General features: G+C 42.0%; 1 protein-coding gene across 2 annotated transcripts in view; it reads right to left on the reverse strand.

Moving 5' to 3' along the window:
• The window catches only part of VPS13B (vacuolar protein sorting 13 homolog B), an 877,527-nt gene that overhangs the window by 614,915 nt on the left and 238,779 nt on the right, over positions 1-23,833 (reverse strand). For both annotated transcript variants that reach the window (XM_059723846.1, XM_006263597.4), the window contains 2 exons: positions 1,930-2,064; positions 921-1,094 (listed from right to left, as the gene is read on the reverse strand). In XM_059723846.1, the coding sequence (XP_059579829.1) occupies positions 921-1,094; positions 1,930-2,064 (309 nt within the window). The remainder of the gene's footprint in view (positions 1-920; positions 1,095-1,929; positions 2,065-23,833) is intronic.

Genomic DNA, 23,833 nt, shown 5'->3' on the forward strand with positions numbered 1-23,833 from the left:
CTAGGAAAAAATTATCTCACTTTTCAATAGATTTTTAGTGTTTCAAAGCACTTAATATACAGTTACTTTCACTGTTTTCTCCTTATAATCAACTAATTAGCTTCCCCTATTATTTTATTCCTTCTTTAATGTAACCACAAAGGAGAGAGCAAGATTTTAAAATGGGAAATTGATTCCTAAAGCAACATATATTGGCAAGGAGATTTAGGGCCATATATACTTTCCAAACCTGCTTCTACAGAATTGTTTTCAACTAACTAGATATCAAATTGACAATGTACCTTTAAACAGATCACTAATGACCAATGTTTTGTTTAAATCCCATGGAAGCCAGAAGCCTACCATAGAAGAGCAGTTATACCCATGAATGATTTCAGAAAGAAACCTTGCCACCAACAATTTTAAGTCCTCCACAAACCATTCTGAAACTCTAAACTTGCTTGCCACTTAAATCTGACACTATAAAATGAGATAGATGAGACTAAGTGGTTTTCAAAAGGTGGCTACTTTTTATTATGTGGATTAACAAATTCTGAATGGAACTGACAAAATATGCCACAGATTTACACAAAACATTTTGAGTCTACCCAGGAACTAACCTGGTGATTTTGTATCTAAAACCGAATCAGTAGATAGGAAACTTGCCTTTTGTCAAAAATAAAAAAGATGAAAATAAAATATGTATTTTTTTTAAAAGTAAACAGTCAATTAAACATGCCTTATTACAAGAAGATATATATATATATGACATGTTTTGTTTTTTAAGTTTCAAAGTAAGTTAATCTGAAGTTATAATGCATGCAGCATGTGAAATAAATACTTTGGCATTTAGCACATTTTATATCAAGTCCCTCTTTAGAAAACTACCTTGGATAGGAAAATGTAATCTGATATCAGCTTAACAAGGGTTTTGCACTTACCAGAATTATGGCAGTAGTCCATACACCGTGGAATTTGGATTGTAAAGGCTACCAAATCTGGAGCTAACAGAGATTCTGGCTTTCTACTTTCATTGAGCCATTTGCTGCTGTGTAGGTCTCTTGTGTCTGAAGGGCCTTGAATTAAAGGAATCAGCTTCTCTTTTCCACCATCACCTGAATAAAGGTTAAACTTTTTATGCCTTTTATTACAAGGAAAAATTTTGACACAAACATTTCTTAGCTTGAAAAGGGCAGCTATTAAATTCAGAAGCATAAACAAAGTGACAAAATACAATGAACAAGGTGTTATAAATTTGGTCACAGAAAAACACTTACTCATACAGTTATTATACAAGTTTTTTTAAACCCAATAAGATTTAAAATAATGATACCAGATAAACTAATCAATTCAAATTACATATGTTAATTACAGTCCACTAATAGAACAGTTACTTCAAATGACATTCAAGTATAGTTCCTACATTTAAAAAACTCTAAACACTGACTAAATGAAAAATACATATTGGTTGGAAATGTTTACTTCATTCTTCAAGAGATGCAGTACCCAAAAAAGTACACTAAACAAACCCCTTAAAAACGTAAGGCCTGAAAAATGTGTTTTGTCCATTTCAAAATTATTTTAAAAAACCCACAATTTATCATAATTATACTGTAAATAAGGCAAAACGTGAATGTACTTTAAAATGAAAATAATCTAGTTTTCACATAGATTTTCTTCCTTGTTGTTAGAGTCTGGTTTTCGTATTTAAAAAAAAAAAAAAAAAAATCAACCAAGTTTTAAATGTATTTTATTTACTTATTGTCAACACTGAATTTACTAGGGCCATGTTGTATCATCCTGGCACAAGTAAAAAAACAGAATACAACCCTCCCCCCTCTGGTTCATAGGAACAATGAGTAAATTCTTGTTTCAGTAATTCTCTTGTAAAAAGCAAGGCCAATTCTCCTACACAGGCAATAAAGTTTTACATGGTCCAGCTGCACATACCTGAGGCTTTGGCACAAATTTTTATTGATCCCACGGTCCCAGAGGCACATTTGACCAATGATGTGCTGCAGTACTTCAGTTCAACATTCTGGATTGAGCCCTCAAGAGTTGGCAGGGGATTCTTAGATTTCACACCTAATAAAAGAAAACTGCAAATGTACTAGCCTGTTGAATTTAAATATTTTTATATTCCTTCACCAACGCATTTAAACTTAATTATACTTTAATTATCTACTTTAGATGTTCTTATAGCATTTTGTTGTGATTCTTGGTTTTGACTCTGAAGTAAGAGAATATTATACACATAATTATGTATAACATATGTATGCAAACATTTTATTTTCACATACAGGAAAACATGTAAGGTAACTTAGAAACTTTTAGAATAAGAAATAGAGATGCATGCACATACGTGATCTGTTTTTATTCTGTAACTTGGTCATGACACTTCAATTGTTCTTCTCCAGTATTTTTATTGTAATGATTTCATTTAAGAAAAAATAACTAAAAAGGTTCTTAGCTGATATTTAGACAACAGTTTCATTCAGTAGCAATATAAAAACAAATGTATGCAACTAAATGGCACAGCAGGAGACTTCCCATTTCGCTAGGGAAATTAGAGTTCACCCTTTCCTTGGGTCACAAGTGAAATAAGTTTGGTGATCTCCGCACAGTGTCTGTGTAGATTAGAACACTACCAATAAAAATTTGGAACGAATCTGTATTACTGGCAGTCTCTTCTCAAGAGATGCCTAGTGCTGTACCAACAAAAGACATTACAGACAAAGATAAAGATGCACTGGCAGAGCTGATGGGACACCTAACACACAAAGTCTATATGGCCTAATCTAATGGAAAAAAAAAAAGAAAAAGAAAAGTTACAACTTTTGAATGATATTTTTCCTACGCAGAACTAACTTGGAAGTCAAAAGTTAAATTTGGCAAGCAACTTGCTCATTATGCAAGATTAAGACGAGTTTTGGGGAACATTTTTGTGCATACCTAACAGTGAATTTCTGCCAATATCCATATTTTGCAAAGAAACTATTATGAATCATCAGGTTTGGGTTTTTTGGAGGGGGTTTTTTTTTGTTTTTTTTAAGTAATATAGGTAAGTTATTTCATGATAGATGGAGTCATTAAGGCAACTGGATAGAAATATATATTTTAAATTCTCTAAACACTTAACCCATTACATTTTCTTTCATCTGCTCCCAAACACACTTACACTAAAGATTATTCTTCTGAATATTTTAAATTGCTGGACAAGGTATAATGCTTAATTTACAAGAGGGCAGAACGCATAAAGAATTAAATCTGAAACCCCCCTGCTTGCTATATTAGAGTGAGCCTAGATACCGGGTGCAGTCTGTAAGATATACAAAGTTCTTGCATACCACATGCCCCCAAATAAAACACACTCCTTGTTTTTGGAAGACAGAATAGAGAAAAGAGTTTTCCAGAATTACAGCTGATTATGGACCTTCCACATGTTACACTTAAGACATAATTAACCAGTTAATCTTGTCTTAAGTTTTAACATAGCCAAACATTAAAGTAATTAACAGCATCATAAAACAAAGAATAAGCCACAAAGTTATTCCACAAAAATGTGTCATAACTTGGTGGCTAGTTCCTATCATGCCATTAATGGAACACATGGTCAAGTGTGCCCCCCCCCACGCCTGGGAGACCTGTCAGCTGATCCAGGCTCCCAGCCATGCGAGCACATGGTGCGCCTTCACAGCTAGGAGCTCCATCAGCTGAGGCAGCTCCCAGCTGAGGAAGCTTGCAACTTGCCAGTGCAGTGGTAGCTGGGTATCTTGATCCCCTGCACCAGCAATAAAAGTGTGATTAGTTCTGATGTTTGATTCCACAATCACTCCACCTGCCATGCACATGTGGCATGGTAGGAAGCATGATTGTGTGGAGCATGCATCAGTTACTATCATGCCTTTGCCTGAATGTCTGGCAAGGGTCTATATGACAGAGAATATCCAGGAAGTGTGGCATCCCAGGAAATGGGTTTAACAGGGCTTAATTCCAAGACAGTCAGGTGGGTGAGAAACTGGCTGCAGGATAGGACCCAGACAGTTGTAGTGACTGGATCTGAATCATCCTGGAGAGAAGTGGGCAGTGGTGTCCTGCAGGGGTCGGTGTTTAGTCCAGTACTTTTCAACATCTTTATTAACAGTTTGGATGTGGAACTGAAGAGCTCACTAGCCAAGTTTGCGGACGACATCAAGTGATGGAAAAACGTAGCCACACTTGAAGATAGGCTACAGATAAAGGCAGACCTAGACAGGCTAGCAAGTTGGGCAGATCGGAACCTGATGAAGTTCAACATCGAGAAATGTAAAGCGCACCAACACGGGTGAGCAACCCTCAACACACCTACAGGCTTGGCAACACCAAGGTGACTAGCACCACAGATGAAATGGACCTGGGGCTTATAATAGACCACAGTATGAGTATGACCTGGCAGTGCAAATCTGTATCCAGTAGGGCAAATAATACTCCGGCATGCATCAATTGATGCATCTCCAGCAAAACCATGGAGGTGATTCTTCTGCTCTACTCATCACTGATGAGACTGCAGATTGAGTACTGCATCCAGTTCTGGGCACCACACTTTAACAAGGACGTGGAGAAGTTTGAGAGAGTCCAAAGAAGAGGCACCTGTATGATCAGAGTCTTACACAGCAAGCCATATGAGGAAAGGCTGAGGAATCTGGGACTCTCCAGCCTGAAGAAAAGAAGGCTGAGAGGGGACCTGGTAGCAGCTTACTGCTACACTAGGGAAGTACATCAAGGGCTTGGTGAGCAGCTGTTCACCAGGCCACCTGAGGGAAAACCAGGAGTAATGGCCACAAACTCTTGGAAGATCGATTCAGGCTTAACATTAGGAAAAACTTCTTCACAGTCAGGGTATCCAGACTGTGGAATAAGCTTCCTCCAGAGGTGGTGCAATCACTTACCCTGGAAATCTTCAAGAGGAGACTAGACAGTCACCTTGCTGGGGTCACCTGACCCCCAGTTATCTTTCCTGCTTTGTGCAGGGTGCTGGACCCAATGATCTTCCAAGGTCCCTTCTGGCCTTACCATCTATGAATATGAACAGACATTGTCGCAAAGACCTTGGCGTTTCCCATTTTTAAGGGTTCAAATTTGCTTGACTTTGCAACCTTACTGTTCTTCAGTTACAGGATTATATATAATTAGGCACATCCATGTATGCATATAACTAAATGCAGTAGTACTGTATTGTGTATAATACTACAGAATTTAACTATAGGTATTCCCATTTAATTGTAAATATTTATCCCTTTTAAAAAATTAAAAGGAAAACATTTTGCAAGCCCATTATTGTTGTATTATGTGAGAGGATCATTTTTTGATTTGGCCTGTATAACTCCAAGTACTTCAAGAAACTAATCCTAACATTTGCAAATGTAATGCTATATGTTCCTTCTAACAGGTTTTAATATATATTTTGGATGTTTTTAGTCTCATTTATATATTTTTGAAGGCAAGGCACAGACATACAGATATAGTACAGTCACTGTCCAATAGTCAGAAAGACACTTCCCATCTTTAACATTACTGAAGTAAAAAAGAACACATTAGGGATGGCTCTGGCAATACTGTAGTGTCTCACATGCAATACATACTGTTCCCTCAAAAATCAGACTGGTGTGCATGTTTTATGTGAAGAAGTTGTTTTTTTCACTATAAAAGAAGCAAGTTTAGAGATAATGTGCATGCCATGCCACTGCCAAGATGGTAGAGTCCTCTGTTAACCCTCCCACCACCATAGCTATTGGGTGAGCACTGTAACTTCTTGAAGCAGCAAGTGAGATACTAGTACTATCTTGATGAGGAATGTGGAAACAAGATTTTATTTACAGGAAATTATATAAAGAGCTACTTATGTTAAAGAACTAACAGTCCTGCTACTACCCTTGCAAAAGTCTGTGGATTAACCTTGTATGACAACTTAAGTCATACCGAGAACACAGAATCATAGAAAATTAGAGTTGGCAGGGATCTCAGGAGGTCACCTAGTTCAACCCCCACTCAAAGCAGGACCATCCCCAACTAGATCATTCCAGCCAGGCCTTTTTCGAGCCGGGCCTTAAAAACCTCCAAGGATGGAGGTTCCACAACTCCTCTAGGTCAGTAGTACTTGACCTTTTTTGTACTAGGACCCATTTGTAAACTTCAGTGGCCAGTCCTCCGTCAGTGTCCTTCACTCCCAACCTGCTGCCCCCAGCCCCCAGGCTCCAGCTGCCCAGTGTGTGGGGGCCTGGGATGGGTGTGCGGGGCAGGGAGGGGCCCAAGCAGCCCCCTGCAAGCTGGAATTCCAACAGCCTGCCAGAGTAAGGCCAGTTTCTCATGTTTTCCTCCTTTAAAGCATAATCAATTTTTTAAAGTTTGTTGATCCATTTTTAAAATTTGTTTGCAACCCTTTCTTATATTCTTGCAACACGCTTCGGAGTTGCGACCCACAGGTTGAGAAGCACTGTTCTATGTAAGCTGCTTCCCAGTGTTTCACCACTTTCCTACTGAAATTTTTTTCGCAATATCTAACCTAAATTTCCCTTGCTGCAACTTGAGACCATCGCTCCTTGTTCTGTCATCTGCCACCACTGAGAACAGTCTTGTTCCACCATCTTTCGAACCCCACTTCAGGTAGTTAAAAGATGCTATTAAATCCACTCAGTCTTCTCTTCTCCAAACTAAATATGCCCAGATCTCTCAGCCTCTCCTCAGAAGTCATGTGCTCCAGCACCTTAGCTATTTTCATTGCTCTCTGCTAGACTCTCTCCAATTTATCTGCTAAGAGTTATCTGCTAAGCCAATCTGGTTGCCTGCTATATTTGCTCTTCTTCCTGCACATCAGGATGGTTTGTTCCTCTACCTTCAGTAAGGTTTCTTTAAAATACAACCAGCTCTCCTGGACTCCTTTCCCCCTCAGACTGGCCTCCAAGGGGATCCTGTCCATCATCAGTTCTCTGAGAGAGTCAAAGTCTGCTTTTCTGAAGTCCAAGGTCCATACTCCTTCCTTTTGTCAGGATCATCAACTCGATCATCTTGTGGTCACTGCTACACAAGCTGCTGTCTATGTTTACATCCCCCACCAATTCTTCCCTGTTTGTCAGAAGCAGGTCAAGAAAAGCATAGTCCCTAGACAGGATCTCCAACACTTGCACAAGGAACTGGTCTCCAACGCTCTCCAAAAACTTCCTAGATTGGCTGTGCACTGCTGTATTGACCTCTCCGCATATGTCAGGGTGAGAAGTCCCCTATGAGAACCAGAGCCTGAGATATGGAAACTTCTGCTAGCTGTCTGAAGAAAGCCTCATCTACCTCATCTGCCTGGTCTGGTGGTCTGTAGCAAACACCCACCAAAATATCACCCATGTTCCTTTCCCCTCTGACCTTAACCCAGAGACTTTCAAGAGGCCTATGTCCAGTTTCATATTGGAGCTCTGAGCAATCATACAGCTCTTTTACATGCAGCACAACTCCTCCTCTTCTCCCCTGCCTCTCCTTCTTGAACAGTTTGAACCCATCCATGACAGTGCTCCAGTCATGCGAGCTCCCACCAAGTCTCTCTCATTCCAGTCATGTCATTGTTCTGTGACTGTACAAAGACTTCCAGTTCTTCCTGCTTGTTTCCCAGGCTCCATACATTCATGTACAGGCACCTGAGGTAACAAGCCAATTGCCTTACTTTCTCATTAAGAATGAGAAGGCCTCCCCGGTTGCCTTCTCCTCCTTCTGCTTCTTACAGGTCTCCCACTTCCCCTGCTTTGGTCTCCATCCCCCGGCGAACCTAGTTTAAAGGCCTCCTAGCTTAAAGTCCTCCTCACTAGGTTAGTGAGCCTGCCTGCAAGAATGCTCTTCTCTCCATCAGGTAGATCCTGCCTTTTCCTAGCAATCCTTCTTCTTGGAACAACATCCCATGGTTGAAGAAACTGAAACCCTGCTGGCAACACCACCTGCACAGCCATGAACTGATCTGCTGTGTCTGCTCCTGCCCAGGCCTTTCCCCTTAACTGGAAGAATCAAGACAGAGTGCTCGGGAAGTATGACATCCCAGGAGACAGTCTAGGTGAGAGCTGGCACCAGAAACTTCCAGGAATGCCACACTTCAGGGACATCCTCTGTTACCAGGAACACTTAATCTATGCCACAGTTGATCATCATTCTGGAAAAATCTTTTTTTTCTACATTCTGCCATCCAAAAACAAGGTGTGTGTTTTTGGGGTTTGTTGTATGTGAGAAAATACAGTATTATATTTTTAATGATCACCTTCTGGCATTTTAAAAATCTATCTGTTTTGGGAAATAATCCATATTCTGGACATTTATCTTCATTGAGCTATCAAAATAATCCGTACTGGTCAAATCTTGCATGTTTTTCTCATATGAAAAGTCTTATTTACACCTTTTTATCTAGCCAAGGAATTATTAGACCTTTCCACCCCCCAACATACATGGAAATGCTGTATAACCCGGGATTACCACAATTATTCTCATATAACATGTAATTAAAATAAACTAGCTAAATTGGGGTGTGCATTTTAAGTGACAATACTGATGTCTGCACCAGAACAGAGTCAGAGGGGACAATGGAATGGCATCAGGGGTACTGTTCTTGTAAGTAGCTCAACTAGTGCTGAGCCCCCCAGAAGCATGGAGCAAGGACAGAGTCCCACTGCCTTTATTACTCTCCCTCTGCCTCTGGCCCTGCTGCAGAGCCAACAGTTATAGTTTGGAGCCTCTCAGAGCAGCTACCAAATTGACATAGCTGTTGGCTGTGTAGGAGGGGGAAAGAAAGGGGAGGGAAAGTGACACTGATGATGGGATTCTACTTTTGCTCCCTGTGGCCAGAGCATTCAGTCCTGGGTCAGCCAATGTCATGATAACACTCTGGAAAAAAAAGTATTTTTCTCTTTACTGTACCTTTCCAAAACAAGGTGTGTGCTTTATTTTGGTGCCTATGCACATAAAAGCAATATTTCATCTGAAGATGAGAAGACTGAGGGGGGTAACCTTCAGGTACTAATGTGCCTGAAGGTTGCCCCCCTCATTCTTTGCTTCATGTCTACTAGGATTTTTATAAAGAGGATGGCAATCAATTATCTGCTACATCCACTGAGAATAGGGAAAATTTCAGTGCTTTAAACTGCAATTATGGAGACTTAGGTTAGGTATTAGGAAGAAATTTCTAGCTCTGAGAGTAGTTAAACACTAGAACAGAGATTCTCTGGATTGTGGAATTGAAGTAACTGGATGTTTTTAAGTCAGGTTAGATAAATATTTGCTTGAGTTTAGATACAGATGATCCTGTCTTGAGTACTGAGTCAGACTAGATGGTCTCCAGGCTTCTTTTCCTATGATTCTGATTCAAAATGTATTAAACCATTTCTTAAATAATATTCTATATTTGTAAAATTAGAGTCTCAATATGTTATAGATATCTATAGATTAGACATCATGATTATTGCTGTCACTATATCAGCATGCTTCCACCACTACTCTAGGAAGAGATGGAGTCAAATTAAGTCATAGTACCAAAAGAATCCATCTTTCCCATAGTATATCTTGAACTAGGCAGCACAGCTGTACTGCTACCTAGTGCATCCACAGATGGTGGAGAGAGGAATGACCTTCAGGGGAAAGTTAGCTGAGAAATAAGCAGGGGTAACTGATGAATAAGCAGTTGCAGACCAAACAGGGGCAGTGCCCCCAGAATGTGGTAGGGACAGCAGATGACAGTGATTTCCCTCCTGGAAAGCCACATATATCCTTTCACAGTGCTGTGACATGGTGAGCACAGGTTCCCACTATAAGCCTGCCTAGCCTGCAGCCCTGAGTTTACAAGTTCTCAGCGGTGGAACAGGTGGAAGATGTTAAAATCTCAATGACTGCAAAGGCAGATGAAGTCTGCAATGGAATGAGATCTCCAATTGTCTTGATATCCTTGCCACTGGATTATGGTCCCATTGTATCAAGAATCGTGTGGAAGCTGATGTTCAGCAGATTCTCCATGAAAAAAGAAATCACGCACAAGCATCTTCCATGAAAAGTTTTTTCCAGAACATTTTTCAAGACCTTTGGCAACCAGCTAGTAATGACAGTAGCAAGATGGTAAGGTCTGAAAGCTCCTAGTCGTGAACTGGCCTGAAGGGGGCAGTTACAAGGTCGTCTAGCACTTGAATGAGGCAGCAGTGTGATTCAGCAACTGTAAACATGGCTGAGCAGTCCACTCTGCTCACTTCACATAGGGAGGGGTCTAGAAAAGATGCCCTAAATATAGCCTTCTACCTTCTTCCTGACTGGATAACTGTGTCCAATGGGATGGATCACCTTTACTGTGGCTGAAATCAATGAATACACACAGTCAAATTAAGGGCCTGGAACATGAATACCCTCATGGGCAATCCTAATAATGAACATCCAGAGCGCTGTACCACAATCAAGGCTCAAGAATTCAGGTAATACAACACTGACATCACTGTGCTGGAAGAGACCCAGGAAGCGGGAGATGGGCAGCTCAAAGAACATGGTGGTAGCTATACTTTCTTCTGGAAGGGTAAACAGGAAGAAGAACTGCTGGCCTCACAGAGTTGGTTTTGCATAATTCATCAATCTACACAACGGGTTCCTTGCATGAATTAATGAGCACCTCATGACATCAGGCCCTATTAAAAAAAATCCCAATTTTCAGTTAAAAAAATTAAACCCAAATCCACATTTTTCCACGATTAAAATGAAACACTGATTTATATATATGGTGCTTCATTTAAATTACAGAAAAATGTGGTTTGGGGTTACCTTTTTTTTTTAAACCAAAAATTGGGGATTTTTTTTTAAATCAGAGAAAGCCAGGATCCCTGATGTTGAAAATGACTAGGAGACTCAAGACTTGATCTATCACAAACACAAGACCTTTTGTGCTTGGCAGAATGACATCAATTCCAAGCAAAAGAAATTGAGTCTCCACCAAACCTAAGCAGAGGTCCAAAGGGGGACCCATGATATGAAGAACAGATGGTGGGAAGGCAAGGCAAAGGAGATTCAAACATCTCACTGCCATCCACAATATGCACCATTTTTTCAATACCACCGAAGTCATCCACAGGACTGTGGGGAGAAATGGACACGCCGGAGGGCAGGGAACAGCTGCAAGCAGACCTGGATAGGTTGGACAAGTGGGCAGAAAACAACAGAATGCAGTTCAACAAGGAGAAATGCAAAGTGCTGCACCTAGGGAGGAAAAATGTCCAGCACACCTACTGCATAGGAAATGACCTGCTGGGTGGCACGGAAGCGGAAAGGGATCTTGGAGTCCTAGTGGACTCCAAGATGAACATGAGTTGGCAGTGTGACGAAGCCATCAGAAAAGCTAATGGCACTTTATCATGCATCAGCAGATGCATGACGAATAGATCCAAAGAGGTGATACTTCCCCTCTATCTTGCGCTGGTCAGACCGCAGTTGGAGTACTGTGTGCAATTCGGGGCACCGCACTTCAAGAGGGATATGGATAACCTGGAGAGGGTCCAGGGAAGGGCCACTCGTATGGTTAAGGGCTTGCAGACCAAGCCCTATGAGGAGAGACTAGAGAACCTGGACCTTTTCAGCCTCCACAAGAGAAGGTTGAGAGGCGACCTTGTGGCTGCCTATAAGTTCATCACGGGGGCACAGAAGGGAACTGGTGAGGTTTTATTCACCAAGGTGCCCCCGGGGGTTACAAGAAATAATGGCCACAAGCTAGCAGAGAGCAGATTTAGACTGGACATTAGGAAGAACTTCTTCACAGTTCGAGTGGCCAAGGTCTGGAACGGGCTCCCAAGGGAGGTGGTGCTCTCCCCTACCCTGGGGGTCTTCAAGAGGAGGTTGGATATGCATCTAGCTGGGGTCATCTAGACCCAGCACTCTTTCCTGCCTATGCAGGGGGTCAGACTCGATGATCTATTGAGGTCCCTTCTGACCCTAACATTTATGAATCTATGACTCATCTACATGAGCACTCAGGGACCAATCCCTTTGAGACCTAAGGATGGAGGAGACCTGATCAAGGAAAGGAGTCATCCACACTGTTGGAAGGAACGTTATGAAAACCTTCTCAGTTGAGACTGTTGTTGACAAGAGCATTCTCAACTGCATCCCACAACATCCAGTCAGGGATGCAATCCTTGACAAGCTGAGGAAAGCCATCAAGCAGATGAAGACCAACAAGGCATCCGAAGCCGATGGAAACTCACAGAAATCTTCAGGCAGGGGGGAAAGGTGCTCACATCATGGCTCCATGCCCTCATCTTGAGGATCTGGAATGATGAGGAAATTCCAGATGACCTCAGAGATGCCATGATTGTGACAATCTTCAAGAAAGGAGACAAGTCCAACTGGAAGTTACAGAGGGATCAGCCTGCTTTTCACCATAGGAACAATCATTGCGAGAACCCTCCTGAACCATCTCCTGCCACTTGCTGAAGAGCTCCCCCCAGAATCTCAGTGGGGGTTTACAGCATTCAGAAGCACAACTGACATGATCTTCAAAGCCTGCCAGCTGCAAGAAAAATGCTGGAAACAACATAAACCTCTCTACATGGCTTTTGATCTCACAAAAGCCTTTGACCTTGTCAACTTTGTCAACTGAAAAGTGCTGTGAAGGATCCTTATGAAGTACAGATGCCCACCAAAATTTATCACCAGTCTGTCCCTGCTCCATGGCAGTATGCGAGCAGTATTTCTCAGTAATGGATTTATCGCAGATACCTTTGAGATTAAGACGGGAGTTAACCAAGGCTCCAACACTCTTCTCAATAGTGCTTACTATGATGCAACATCAGACCATTTCAGTTGCAGTTGAGCTAAACTACTGATGGTAAACTGTTTAATTTCCGATGAGTCTGAGCTAAAACCAAGACCACTTTGACCTCAATCATGGAGCTCCAGTATGCAGATGCTGTAGTGTGTGCTCACTCAGAAGCAGAACTTCAGGCAATTTTCGATGTCTTTACTGTGGCATACAAGAAAATGGGACTAAGCTTAACATTCAGAAGACTAAGGTCGTCTATCAACAAGCTTTTGATGAGAAGTCCCCAACTCTGATAATTCAGAGTCCTGGTGAGACTCGGGAGAACAGTGAGTATATCCCATACCTCAGAAGCCATTATTTGCAGATGTCTGACGTCAACAAAGAAATCCGACATCACTTCAAATATACAAGTGTGGCTTTCAGAAGCCTGATGAAATGGGTGTTCAAAGATTTCCATATAAAATCCAAAAACAAGCTCATAGTTTATTATGTAGTTGTAATCCCCACCTTACTGTACGGAGCTGAGACACAGACAATGTACAGAAGACACCTCAAGTCACTGGAAAAGTACCATCAACACTGCCTGCAGAAGATCCTTTGAATCCAGTGGAAAAACAGACGCACCAATGTTAGCATCCTCTTGCAAGCAAACACCACAAGCACCGAGGCAATGATATTCTGACATCAATTTTGCTGGGCTGGTCACATCATAGTTTCATAATTGGTAGGGTCGGAAGGGACCTAAGCAGATCATCTAGTCCGACCCCCTGCCATGGGCAGGAAAGAGTGCTGGGGTCAAACGACCCCGGCTAGGTGAATATCTAGCCTACTTTTGAAGACCCCCAGGGTAGGAGCCAGCACCACTTCCCTTGGAAGTTGGTTCCAGCTCCTAGCCACCCTGACTGAAGTAGTGCCTCCTGATGTCTAGCCTGAATCTACTCTCTGTCAACTTATGGCCGTTATTCCTTGTTACTCCCGGTAGTGCTCAGAGGAACATGGACTCTCCCATTGCCTGCTGGGCCCCCTTGGCCAGTTTGTAGACAGCCACCAGATCCCCTCTCAGCCTTCTCTTGTGGAGGATGAACAGGTTCAGGTCCCGTAGCCTCCGCTCGTAGGGCCTGCCTTGCTGCCCCCTGAGCATGTGAGTGGCCCTCCTCTGGACCCTCTCAATGCTGGCCACATACCTCCTGAAGTGCAGCGCCCACAACTGGACACAGTACTCCAACTGCAGCCCTACCAGTGTTGCATACAGGGGGAGGATCACCTCCTTGGACCTGCTCGTGATGCATCTGTGGATGCATGACAAAGTGCAGTCAGCCTTCATGGGTGTCCAACTACTGACTCCCGAAGCAAGTTTTATTCTCCCAGCTCAGCCAAAGTGTACGCTCAAGAACAGTGCAGAAAAAGTACATCAAGGATGTCCTTCAGACCAACTTGAAAAAAAATGCAATATCAACATCAACTCTTCTCAGGCTCTTCTCAGCCAGACTGGCTGACCTGCTCCACCAGGCTTTAAACTAAGCCCACTGGGGTACGGGGGGACTACCGCCACTGCTGGTCCACTGAGCAACCCTTGCAAAGCCAGCAGGCCAAGGCACTTAAGGGAGCCCACCCCTGCCCTAGCCCTGGTACAATCTGTGGGCAAATCAAAAGCCCCCAAGGAGGCACTTGCCTGGCTGTACACAAATGCCAGGAGCTTGGGGAATAAGCAGGAGGAACTCGTCCTCCTGCTTAACACAAATAATTACGACATCATAGGGATAACGGAGACCTGGTGGGACTCCACCCATGACTAGACCATGGGTATAGACGGCTATACCATGTACAGGGGAGATTGAGTAGATAAAAGGGGCAGGGGAGTAGCTCTCTATGTTAAGGAAAGCTATGCATCTCTGCAAGCTGATGTTGGTGACCAGGGTGGATGACTGGAGACCCTCTGGATTAAAATCTGTGGGGAACATGGGGGACACAACGGTGGGAGTCTACTACAGACAACCCACCTGAAGTCAAGAGCTTGACCAGAAGTTTGCCCAGGAACTGGCTGAGGCCGCATGCTCCAGGACCATGGTTGTCATGGGTGACTTCAACTACCTAGGCATCTCGTGGAAGGATCACTCAGCAAAATCCTGTCACAACCTAAAGTTGTGATTTGTTGTTTGTGTGTGCTTCGGCAATGCTAAATTATGTTCCCGCTAAAATTACAGTTTCCTTGCACGGTAGAGTTCTCTGCTGCGGGAGAGAACTCCGGTGCAACAGGGAATTTCCCGCAAATTTGCAGCTTCTTTGCATGGTGCATTTCTTTTGCATCTCAGAGATGCACGGTGCAAAGGAGTTCCCGCCATTTGTATTTAGATTCGCGCCACATTATTGGCCAGTTCTAAATGTAGGCATACGTGGTGGCTAGCTATTGGCTTGCTAGCCGTACAAAAGGCTTGGGTAGCTTCCGCCCAAGCCGGAGAGAGAGGAAAACTGGAGAGATACAGAACTCGCCAGGAGGAGGAGACTTCGTGCTGTGTGAAGATCTCCAAGCGATGTGGACCCTTGCGGACCCAACACGCCTTTCTTAAGTAGGCAACAGAGGTCTGATCAGCCTCTAGCCTCTCCCTGTCGTCGAGCACAATCCTAGACGTATCCCTATCCTATATACCCAATTTTTGAACCCATGGAGTCTTAACAGCTCCAGGGGACCTGGGAACTGAACAAAACCCACGGAGATTCAGCCATTCCGTGAGGAAAGAATTGCCGAACCCGCGGAGCCTAAACCACTCCGGGGCCAAAGAACTGAGTTTCTCAGAGTCCTCCAACGAGGATTTAAGCGGAGCTGCACCTGGAAAACTGTCCAGCCTACACCGCGACCATCTTGGGTGTAAGTAAATAAATCTTTTCAATCAACTACTACGTCTCCGTAACTAATTTTAGCTCGCGCGTACCATACCGCCCCACGGTTTTCTCCGACCCCGCATGCCCGGGCTGCTGGCCACAGTCCGCGTGCGCAAAGACGGGCCCGGCTCGCCCCTGGCCCGCACAAATCTGAGCGGTCGCAAAGCTTCCTATTGCACGTGGATAACCTCTACCTGACTCAAGAAGTCTACGGGCCAATGAGAGATAAAGTGCTGCTCGACCTGGTACTGGCAACTAGGGATGACCTAATCGGCGACCTAGTGATCAATGGGAAGCTGGGTGACAGCGACTACAAGCTGATCACCATCACCATCCGTCGTAAAGCTGGCAAGTCAGTCAGCAACACTGAAGTCCTTGACTTCAGGAAAGCCGACTTTGACAAGCTCAGGAAGCTTGTCAGTGAGGCCCTAAGGGACCACGACCCCAGGGGGAGGGAGGGGAGTCCAGGAAGTATGGTTGCTCCTCGAGGGAGTGATTCTCAATGCACAAGTTAATTCTATTCCATCTCAGAGGAAAGGCAGCAAGAGGGCACAGCAGCCCCCCTGGCTCTCCAGGGATCTAGCAGACCTCCTGAGGCAAAAAAGAAAGGCCTACAAAGGATGGAGGACGGGATTCACCTCCAAGGAGGAATATTCTGCACTGGTCCGGTCCTGCAGGGAGCAAACCAGGAAAGCCAAGGCTGCAACTGAACTCCAACTAGCTCTGAGTATCAAGGACAATAAAAAGTCCTTTTTCAGATACGTGGGGAGCCGGACGAAAAGCAAGGGCAACATTGGGCCCCTGCTAAACCAGATGGGACAACTGACGCCCAGGAAAAAGCCAACCTATTAAATGGGTACTTTGCTTCAGTCTTTCATCAGTCCCATGGGACACCCATGCCCACTACGGGACAGGGAGGTATGGATGAGGGAGATTCCCCGACTTCCATCAATGCTGACCTTGAGAGGCTGGATACCTTCAAGTCAGCTGGCCCTGACAATCTACACCCCAGGGTACTCAAGAAGCTGGCTAGCATCATAGCCCAGCTTCTGGCATGGATCTTTGAGAACTCCTGGCGCTCTGGTGTAGTGACCAAAGACCAGAAGAAGGCCAATGTGGTACCTATCTTCAGGAAAGGGAGGAAAGTGGATCCAGCAAACTACAGGCCCATCAGCCTGACCTCTATCCCAGGGAAGGTCTTAGAAAAGTTTATTAAAGAGGCCATCCTTAATGGACCGTCTGATGCCAACATCCTGAAGAATAGCCAGCACGGGTTTGTTTTGGGTAGGTCTTGCTTGACCAATCTCATTTCCTTTTATGACCAGGTGACCAATTACCTAGACAAGGGAGAAGAGATTGATGTCATATATCTTGACTTCAAAAAAGCCTTCGATCTGGTATCCCATGATCACCTCTTGGCGAAACTGGCCAATTGTGGCCTTGGGTCCATCATGATCCACTGGCTGGGAAATTGGCTCCGTAGTCGGACCCAGAGGGTGGTAATTGACAGAAATCAATCATCATGGTGCCCGGTGACCAGTGGGGTCCCCCAAGGCTCTGTCCTTGGACCCATAATGTTCAACATCTTCATTAATGATGTGGACACTGGTGTCAGAAGCGGACTGGCCAAGTTCGCCAATGACACCAAGCTTTGGGGCAAAACATCCACACCTGAAGACAGCAGGGTGATCCAGACTAATCTCGACAGGCTCAGGAAATAGGAGGATGAGAACCTGATGGTGTTTAACACTGAAAAATGCAAGGTTCTCCACCTCGGGAGGAAAAACCTGCAGCATCCTTATAGGCTCGGCAGTGCTACACTGGCTAGCACTAGGGAAGAAAGAGACTTCGGAGTCATCATTGACCACAAGATGAACATGAGCCTGCAATGCAATGCTGCGGCTAGTAAAGTGACCAAAATGCTTGCTTGCATCCATAGATGCTTCTCAAACAAATCCCGGGACGTTGTTCTCCCTTTGTACGTGGCCTTGGTGAGGCCGCAGCTGGAGTACTGTGTCCAGTTTTGGGCTCCACAATTCAAAAAGGATGTGGAGAAGCTTGAAAGAGTCCAGAGAAGAGCCACACGCATGATCAGAGGTCAGGAAAGCAGACCTTATGATGAAAGGCTGAGAGCCCTGGGGCTCTTTAGCCTGGAAAACCGCAGGCTCAGGGGTGATCTGATGGCCACCTATAAGTTCATTAGGGGTGACAACCAGTATCTGGGGAAACATTTGTTCCCCTGAGCACCCCAAGGGATGGCGAGGTCGAACGGTTATAAACTCCTGCAAGACCGTTTGAGGCTGGACATAAGGAAGAATTTCTTTACTGTCCGAGCCACCAAGGTCTGGAATAGCCTGCCATCGGAGGTGGTTCAAGCACCTACATTGAACACCTTCGAGAGAAAATTGGATTCTTATCTTGCTGGGATCCTATGACCCCAGCTGACTTCTTGCCCTTCAGGCGGGGGGCTGGACTCGATGATCTTCTGAGGTCCCTTCCAGCCCTAATGCATATGAATCTATGAATCTAACTCATGAGAGACTATTGCCCAGGACCACCCCAAATCGAGTAAGAGTCTGCTGCAAGAATCTCAGTATATTGAAACCTTATAACAACAACAGGAGATGAAAAAGCAAGACTGAATCAAGAATCTGGAGCCATAGACCCCATGTGGAAACATTTGCTGATGGGGCTCCAAGATACTGGAGTGCACTATTCTGCCTTTGAGGCTGGGAGTTGTCAGCTGATGGGGCTCCCAAATGCAGGGATACACCTTTCATCTCTGCAGCTGAGTGCTGTCAGTTGATCCAGGCTTCCAACCATGGGGACACATGATGAACCCCCACAGCTGTCAGCTGATGGGGTTCCCAGCCATGTGGGTGCACCATACACTCCCACAGCTGGGAGCCCTGTCAGCTGATCCAGGCTTCCAGCCATGGGGGCACACCTTTAACCCACTATTCAAATTCAGTATCATTATTAAGGATATCATACCCTAGACCCTGTCTTGAACAGCCATCCACTAATTTCCCATGAGCCAATCAACAAGACAAACATATGACCCTGATTCAATCCCAAAGAATCTTATTCTCCATTAAATGTCACAGCTTCTTGAATGACAGCAGCACTCTGTCTACTGAGAACACTTGAAGTTTTGGGTGAATCATTTTCTCTGTACTCTAGCCCCAGCCATCAATACATTGCTACTTAAACACTTTATCACTTTTCTGCACACATACAGAACCCCAGGATTTGCCACCCATACACAAGAGGAAGATAGGGAATAGAGACTCAAGCATCACATGCAGAAAACTAAGTTAAAACAACTAAATTGAAGTCATAGCAAAAAGACCTGTGCTGAGACTGCTACAAGTCAAAAGACGCTTCTAATCACCCTCCATTGAAACTGCCAAATCCTGTCCCAAGTGGCTATGTAGGATGGTAAATTGCTTTCCTGTTCCTGAGTGCCCACACATTACAGCAAAACCCAACATCAAGCCCTAAGGCTATTTCACTGCAAAAACTATGCATCTTTTGGAAGGTTCCTAAAACCTACATGAACGAATGCCTATTTGCATTACCCAGATTCCAATATATTCACATCAAGAGATTCTTTATTTCCCCAAGAAGTCTCAACACAAAACATGGGATTCCAACCTAGACCTGTCCTGGCAGATGAGAGACATAAGCAACTGGTGCTATTCATGAATGCAATTCATTTAGAGTACTGTACTTTCTTCTTCTATTAAACATGCAATACTGCAACCACTTGAAGGAACCCATCTTGGATATAGAGAAAAACATTTTGCTCCTAAGCAACTTCACAGGCAACAGGAAAAAAGAACAGCTACAAGCTTATTTGACTGAATTTAATATCATAGAGCTGACACGAAATGATACAGCCTAAAATATGGCATAGAAACAATATTACTGAAACTCAAGAATCTTCCACATCTGTCAACAGAGAATCATTGTCTGCCCTTTTTCCTCTTCCTACACCTTTCTACAAGATTCAAAAGCTGATAAAGAAACACTGCTGTCTCACTCAAACTCTGTGGTACAGGTTGAAGGAAATGAGAAAATGCTTTAAAACCTTCCTGGAAGGAAGTGATGGGAAACTGCACTTCCAGTGCACAACAAGAATCAATTCTCTTTCCAGTCCTGTTAAGACAGACAGACAGACAGACAGACAGATACCTGGAAGTTGTATGTTTTATAAAGAAATCTGGAAAACCTCTTCTGCTTTCAAAATGCCAGCAGATATAACTAGCTTATATAAACTGTGTACGAGATGGTGCAGGAGAAAAAGAGTACAAGCTCAGATGAGTACAAGTTTGTCCAGAATCAAAGGATGGTGTAATAAGGATAGATCAATAACAGACAAGTGAAATATGGTAAAAAAGATCAAGAAAAAAAGATCAACTGAGCTGCACAGGATCATAAAAAATTATAAGGAAGGGGATATAAATGACTACAGTATATTAATCAATGCCAGTATCAAAAAGAATAAGGCAGAAGTATTTAAGATACACAGTTTATCAATACAACTTTTGTAGTTGAAGGGAAAATGTAAAAAGATCACTAGTGTCTTACCATTTTGAGGTAAATGAAACTATAAATAAGGTAGCCAAATGGTCTGTCAGCAGACATATAGCAGTTCAAGTAGAAAAGGAAAGGCCTATTGTAGTAGTGAAAGAAGAGAAATTATGGAAGTAAGGATTTTTTAAGCCAAGAACTTTTATTCTAAATGAGATTTAAAAAGGATAGAATAGATCAAATGTAAATGTAGGTTTAGAGGAGAAAAAGTCCAAATTTGATACTAACAAGTTTACATTTTATAGTTCAAAAACTGAATTGGTCAATGTAGCTTTGAGAATAAAATGCAAACAAAAATAGACAAAAAGAAGTCCAAGTATGGATTCCAAGTCTTAGTCAGGCATTGATACCAATTTTTCAACAATGTTCCTAAGCGTAAAAGCAAAAAAACTGTAAAAGTAGACCTTTTTTATTAACAGATAGAAATACACTGGGAGCAGGTGTTGTAGCATAATAAAGGTGGTGAAAATCCAATAAGAAGCAGTAATAGAGAAATTAATAGAGAAACCACTACAGCAATTTAATGATGTTTTGTTAAGTCCTAAACAACAAGGGGAAAAATAAAGACTAAAGAAACTGTCAATGCAGTGATTGTTAAAAAACAGTCACTGCAGAAGAAATCAAAAACGTGAGAAAAAGGCAATGATTGGGGCAGGACCCTTTGACAATGAAGAAGTAAAATGTGGCATGGATTACGTGGGGAAAAATTGAGCTTCTATGTACCAACTTTATTTAAAGCAGCTTTCCACTGTTCTCCCTCACAGACAATACTTGCTTTGTGAAGAGCAGTAGTAATATTTGTAGTAATGCCCCTAATCTTCCATAGCTAAAGAAATCACTTCTTTAAAAGGTGAATTTTGTTCCTAACTTCAGTAGCATCCTAATTCATTCAAATTATCTGTAGAACAGCTACAACTGCATCTTACATTAAAAATCACACCACTCCCCCCAACAATTTAAATATTAAGGCTTGTAATTAAAAAGCTTATAAACAGAGAGCTCCGATTTTAGTGGGGGGAAAAAGTAAGGTATGTTTTTATTTTCCTAAAAATAGTACATATCACTACTGAGTAGTTAAGGGAAAAAACAGTAAATTTAGTATCTGGGATGGCAGTTTCTTACACCGTAAGGATATTAACATTTATCCTTGAATTCATTAAAGACATGTTTGTAGGAATATTTTTAGCCTCTTTATCTGGTCAAAGCACTGGAAGTTAAGTCGTGTCTGTACAAACCAATCATTTCACCAGCAGTTTTACATTTCTTTAAAGCCTCATATAAAAAGCACCTGCTTAAAGTGAGTAATGGAGTTTTATATTCATTGCACTTAGGAACAGCGTATGTAACCTATTCCGTTTTCCTCCCTTGTGGAATATATTTCAGCTTATATTGCACAGCACATTACCAATGTGTATAAAGACTCTCTGATCAGCAATTTGGACTGCAGACAGCAACCTGCATGAGTGCACTTTTTTTTTTCTAAATACAAAATCCACTTGATTCACCAGGACAAATTAAAACCATCCTTTTTTAAGCTGATGATCTCACCTTCACCGTGAATACATGCAACATGTATGTGTATACACTACAGACATGCATACAATATATTGTTACAGCGCAGTGGAGAGAAAACAGTGCAGAGCTATCAAAAGGCATGTTAGCAGAATAATAGAAAAGTAAACTCAACAGTTAAAACCTTTTCTGTTAAGTTTCATCTTCCAAGAAATATTAATTTTGTGTTCTTGTGACTGCTTATTAACTGATGAATGTTAAAAACCTGTCTTTCTCTTGATATAAATATTAAAAAAAAACCTTTTACATGTACTTTAAAAATACACCCATACTAAAAATAAGATAATGTCTAGTATGACACAAAAAGCATATTTAACAACACCCGTCACTGAAAAAAGTTATCTTTTAGAAGTTCAAAATATTTTATAACCTTAAACATTTCAAAGGTGTAACAGAATTCAAAGACACTCCATAAACCTTGAATTTGCAATTCATCAATGGAAACTATTTTGCATATAAGAGTTGAATAAAATACAACACTCCAGTGCTTTAAATTGATCAGCCATCAAGAAATATCATGTCATTCTTCATTTCAATCTCAATACAGCCTTCCCTATGGGATTATTCATGAATACATGTTAATTAATGTTTACTTTCATAACTGTAAATTAGACATTCTAATAATGCAGAAATATTTCTTCCACTGTCAGGGCATTAATGCTGAATTCCAGCATTCCAGACCCAACTTTACACCAGGATACACATACCATATTTCAGTCTACTGTCTATTTATTAAATTTGACTAGAGAAGTAAAAGTGGATTTTGAAAAGAATGAATACTTATTTATATGTAATTGGAACTTTTATCTGATTGGCCAGATTCAACAAGTGGTAGAACATCTATTAAATAATGTATTAAACATAGGAAATACCTTGTCCTCAATTATTTTAGAAATTATTCTAATGGTACTTCTTTAAATAACTATTGATACGTTGTTCTGTGCAAGTTATAAAAAGCATCTGCAGAAAACCAACCTCTTACAAAAAACCCCTCCAAAAGATAAAACTAGGCTGTACACTGTTTTTCACCCACAAATCTCTAAGCTGATAAACTATGCCAGAACAACTTGAACCAAGCATAGTGTGACCTGTCAATATTAGTCCACATAAGTACTTGCTTGCTAAACTAAACAAGAAGATTGGCTATATTACATTAGCTTGATGAGTACCGCATGGAACACTGCTAAAGAAGTTGTGAGGTCAGTAGAAGTTTATATTGCTCATGAGAAGTGGAAGGATTAGCTCTTCTGTATTACTAAATCGAAGAACTAACACTCATGATCAGGAAAGCAAGGATAAATTGGTATCTCTGGTCACTTAACTCAACTACTGTAATACGGTCGATGTTATCTTAGTTTATTTATGATGCTTTTGAACCGTTGATATTCTTACTACGGTAAAGCTTTAGAAACCCAACATGGTACTTTTTGTAACATCTAAAGCGCTGGCACGATACAAAGTGAAATCTCTGTAGTATGTCCAAATAAAACCTCAGAGAATATTTTGGTAAAACTTTTGACAAAACAAATGCAAGTACTAAACATCTGTAAGGTGGGACATATTCCTGGTTTTTTGTTCTTTTACCATGTGAAAAATAAATCAGTTTTTTACATGTAAAGATTTAGTACTATGAACTTATTCTATTTACAATATTGTTTCTTTTGGCAATTAGAAGTCTTCACTATAATATAAAATATGCACTGAGATCTCCTTATAAATCACAAATCATTATTCAGCTTAAATTTGTAAAAAGGAGGCCTATATGAATTCCAGTTACATTTTTTTTGACAGAAAGATAAAAACTTGTTTAGTAATCTGTTTTTCTCTTTCATCTTATCTCTAGTTTCTGTATAGATTTACAATTTTCATTGTTTCCAATTTTAACAAATCACCTAATGGCAGAAAGGAAAATATGTTAACCTTGGAATTATTTGCAGTTGCAGAAATCCCTTTTGTCTGGCTCAAGCAAGGCCTGCAATCTGTTTTAAACACAGATTGTCTGTCTTTTGTCTGACAGCC

This window comes from Alligator mississippiensis, chromosome 3 (genome assembly GCF_030867095.1).
Source record: "Alligator mississippiensis isolate rAllMis1 chromosome 3, rAllMis1, whole genome shotgun sequence".
In the NCBI taxonomy this organism is placed as follows: domain Eukaryota; kingdom Metazoa; phylum Chordata; order Crocodylia; family Alligatoridae; genus Alligator; species Alligator mississippiensis.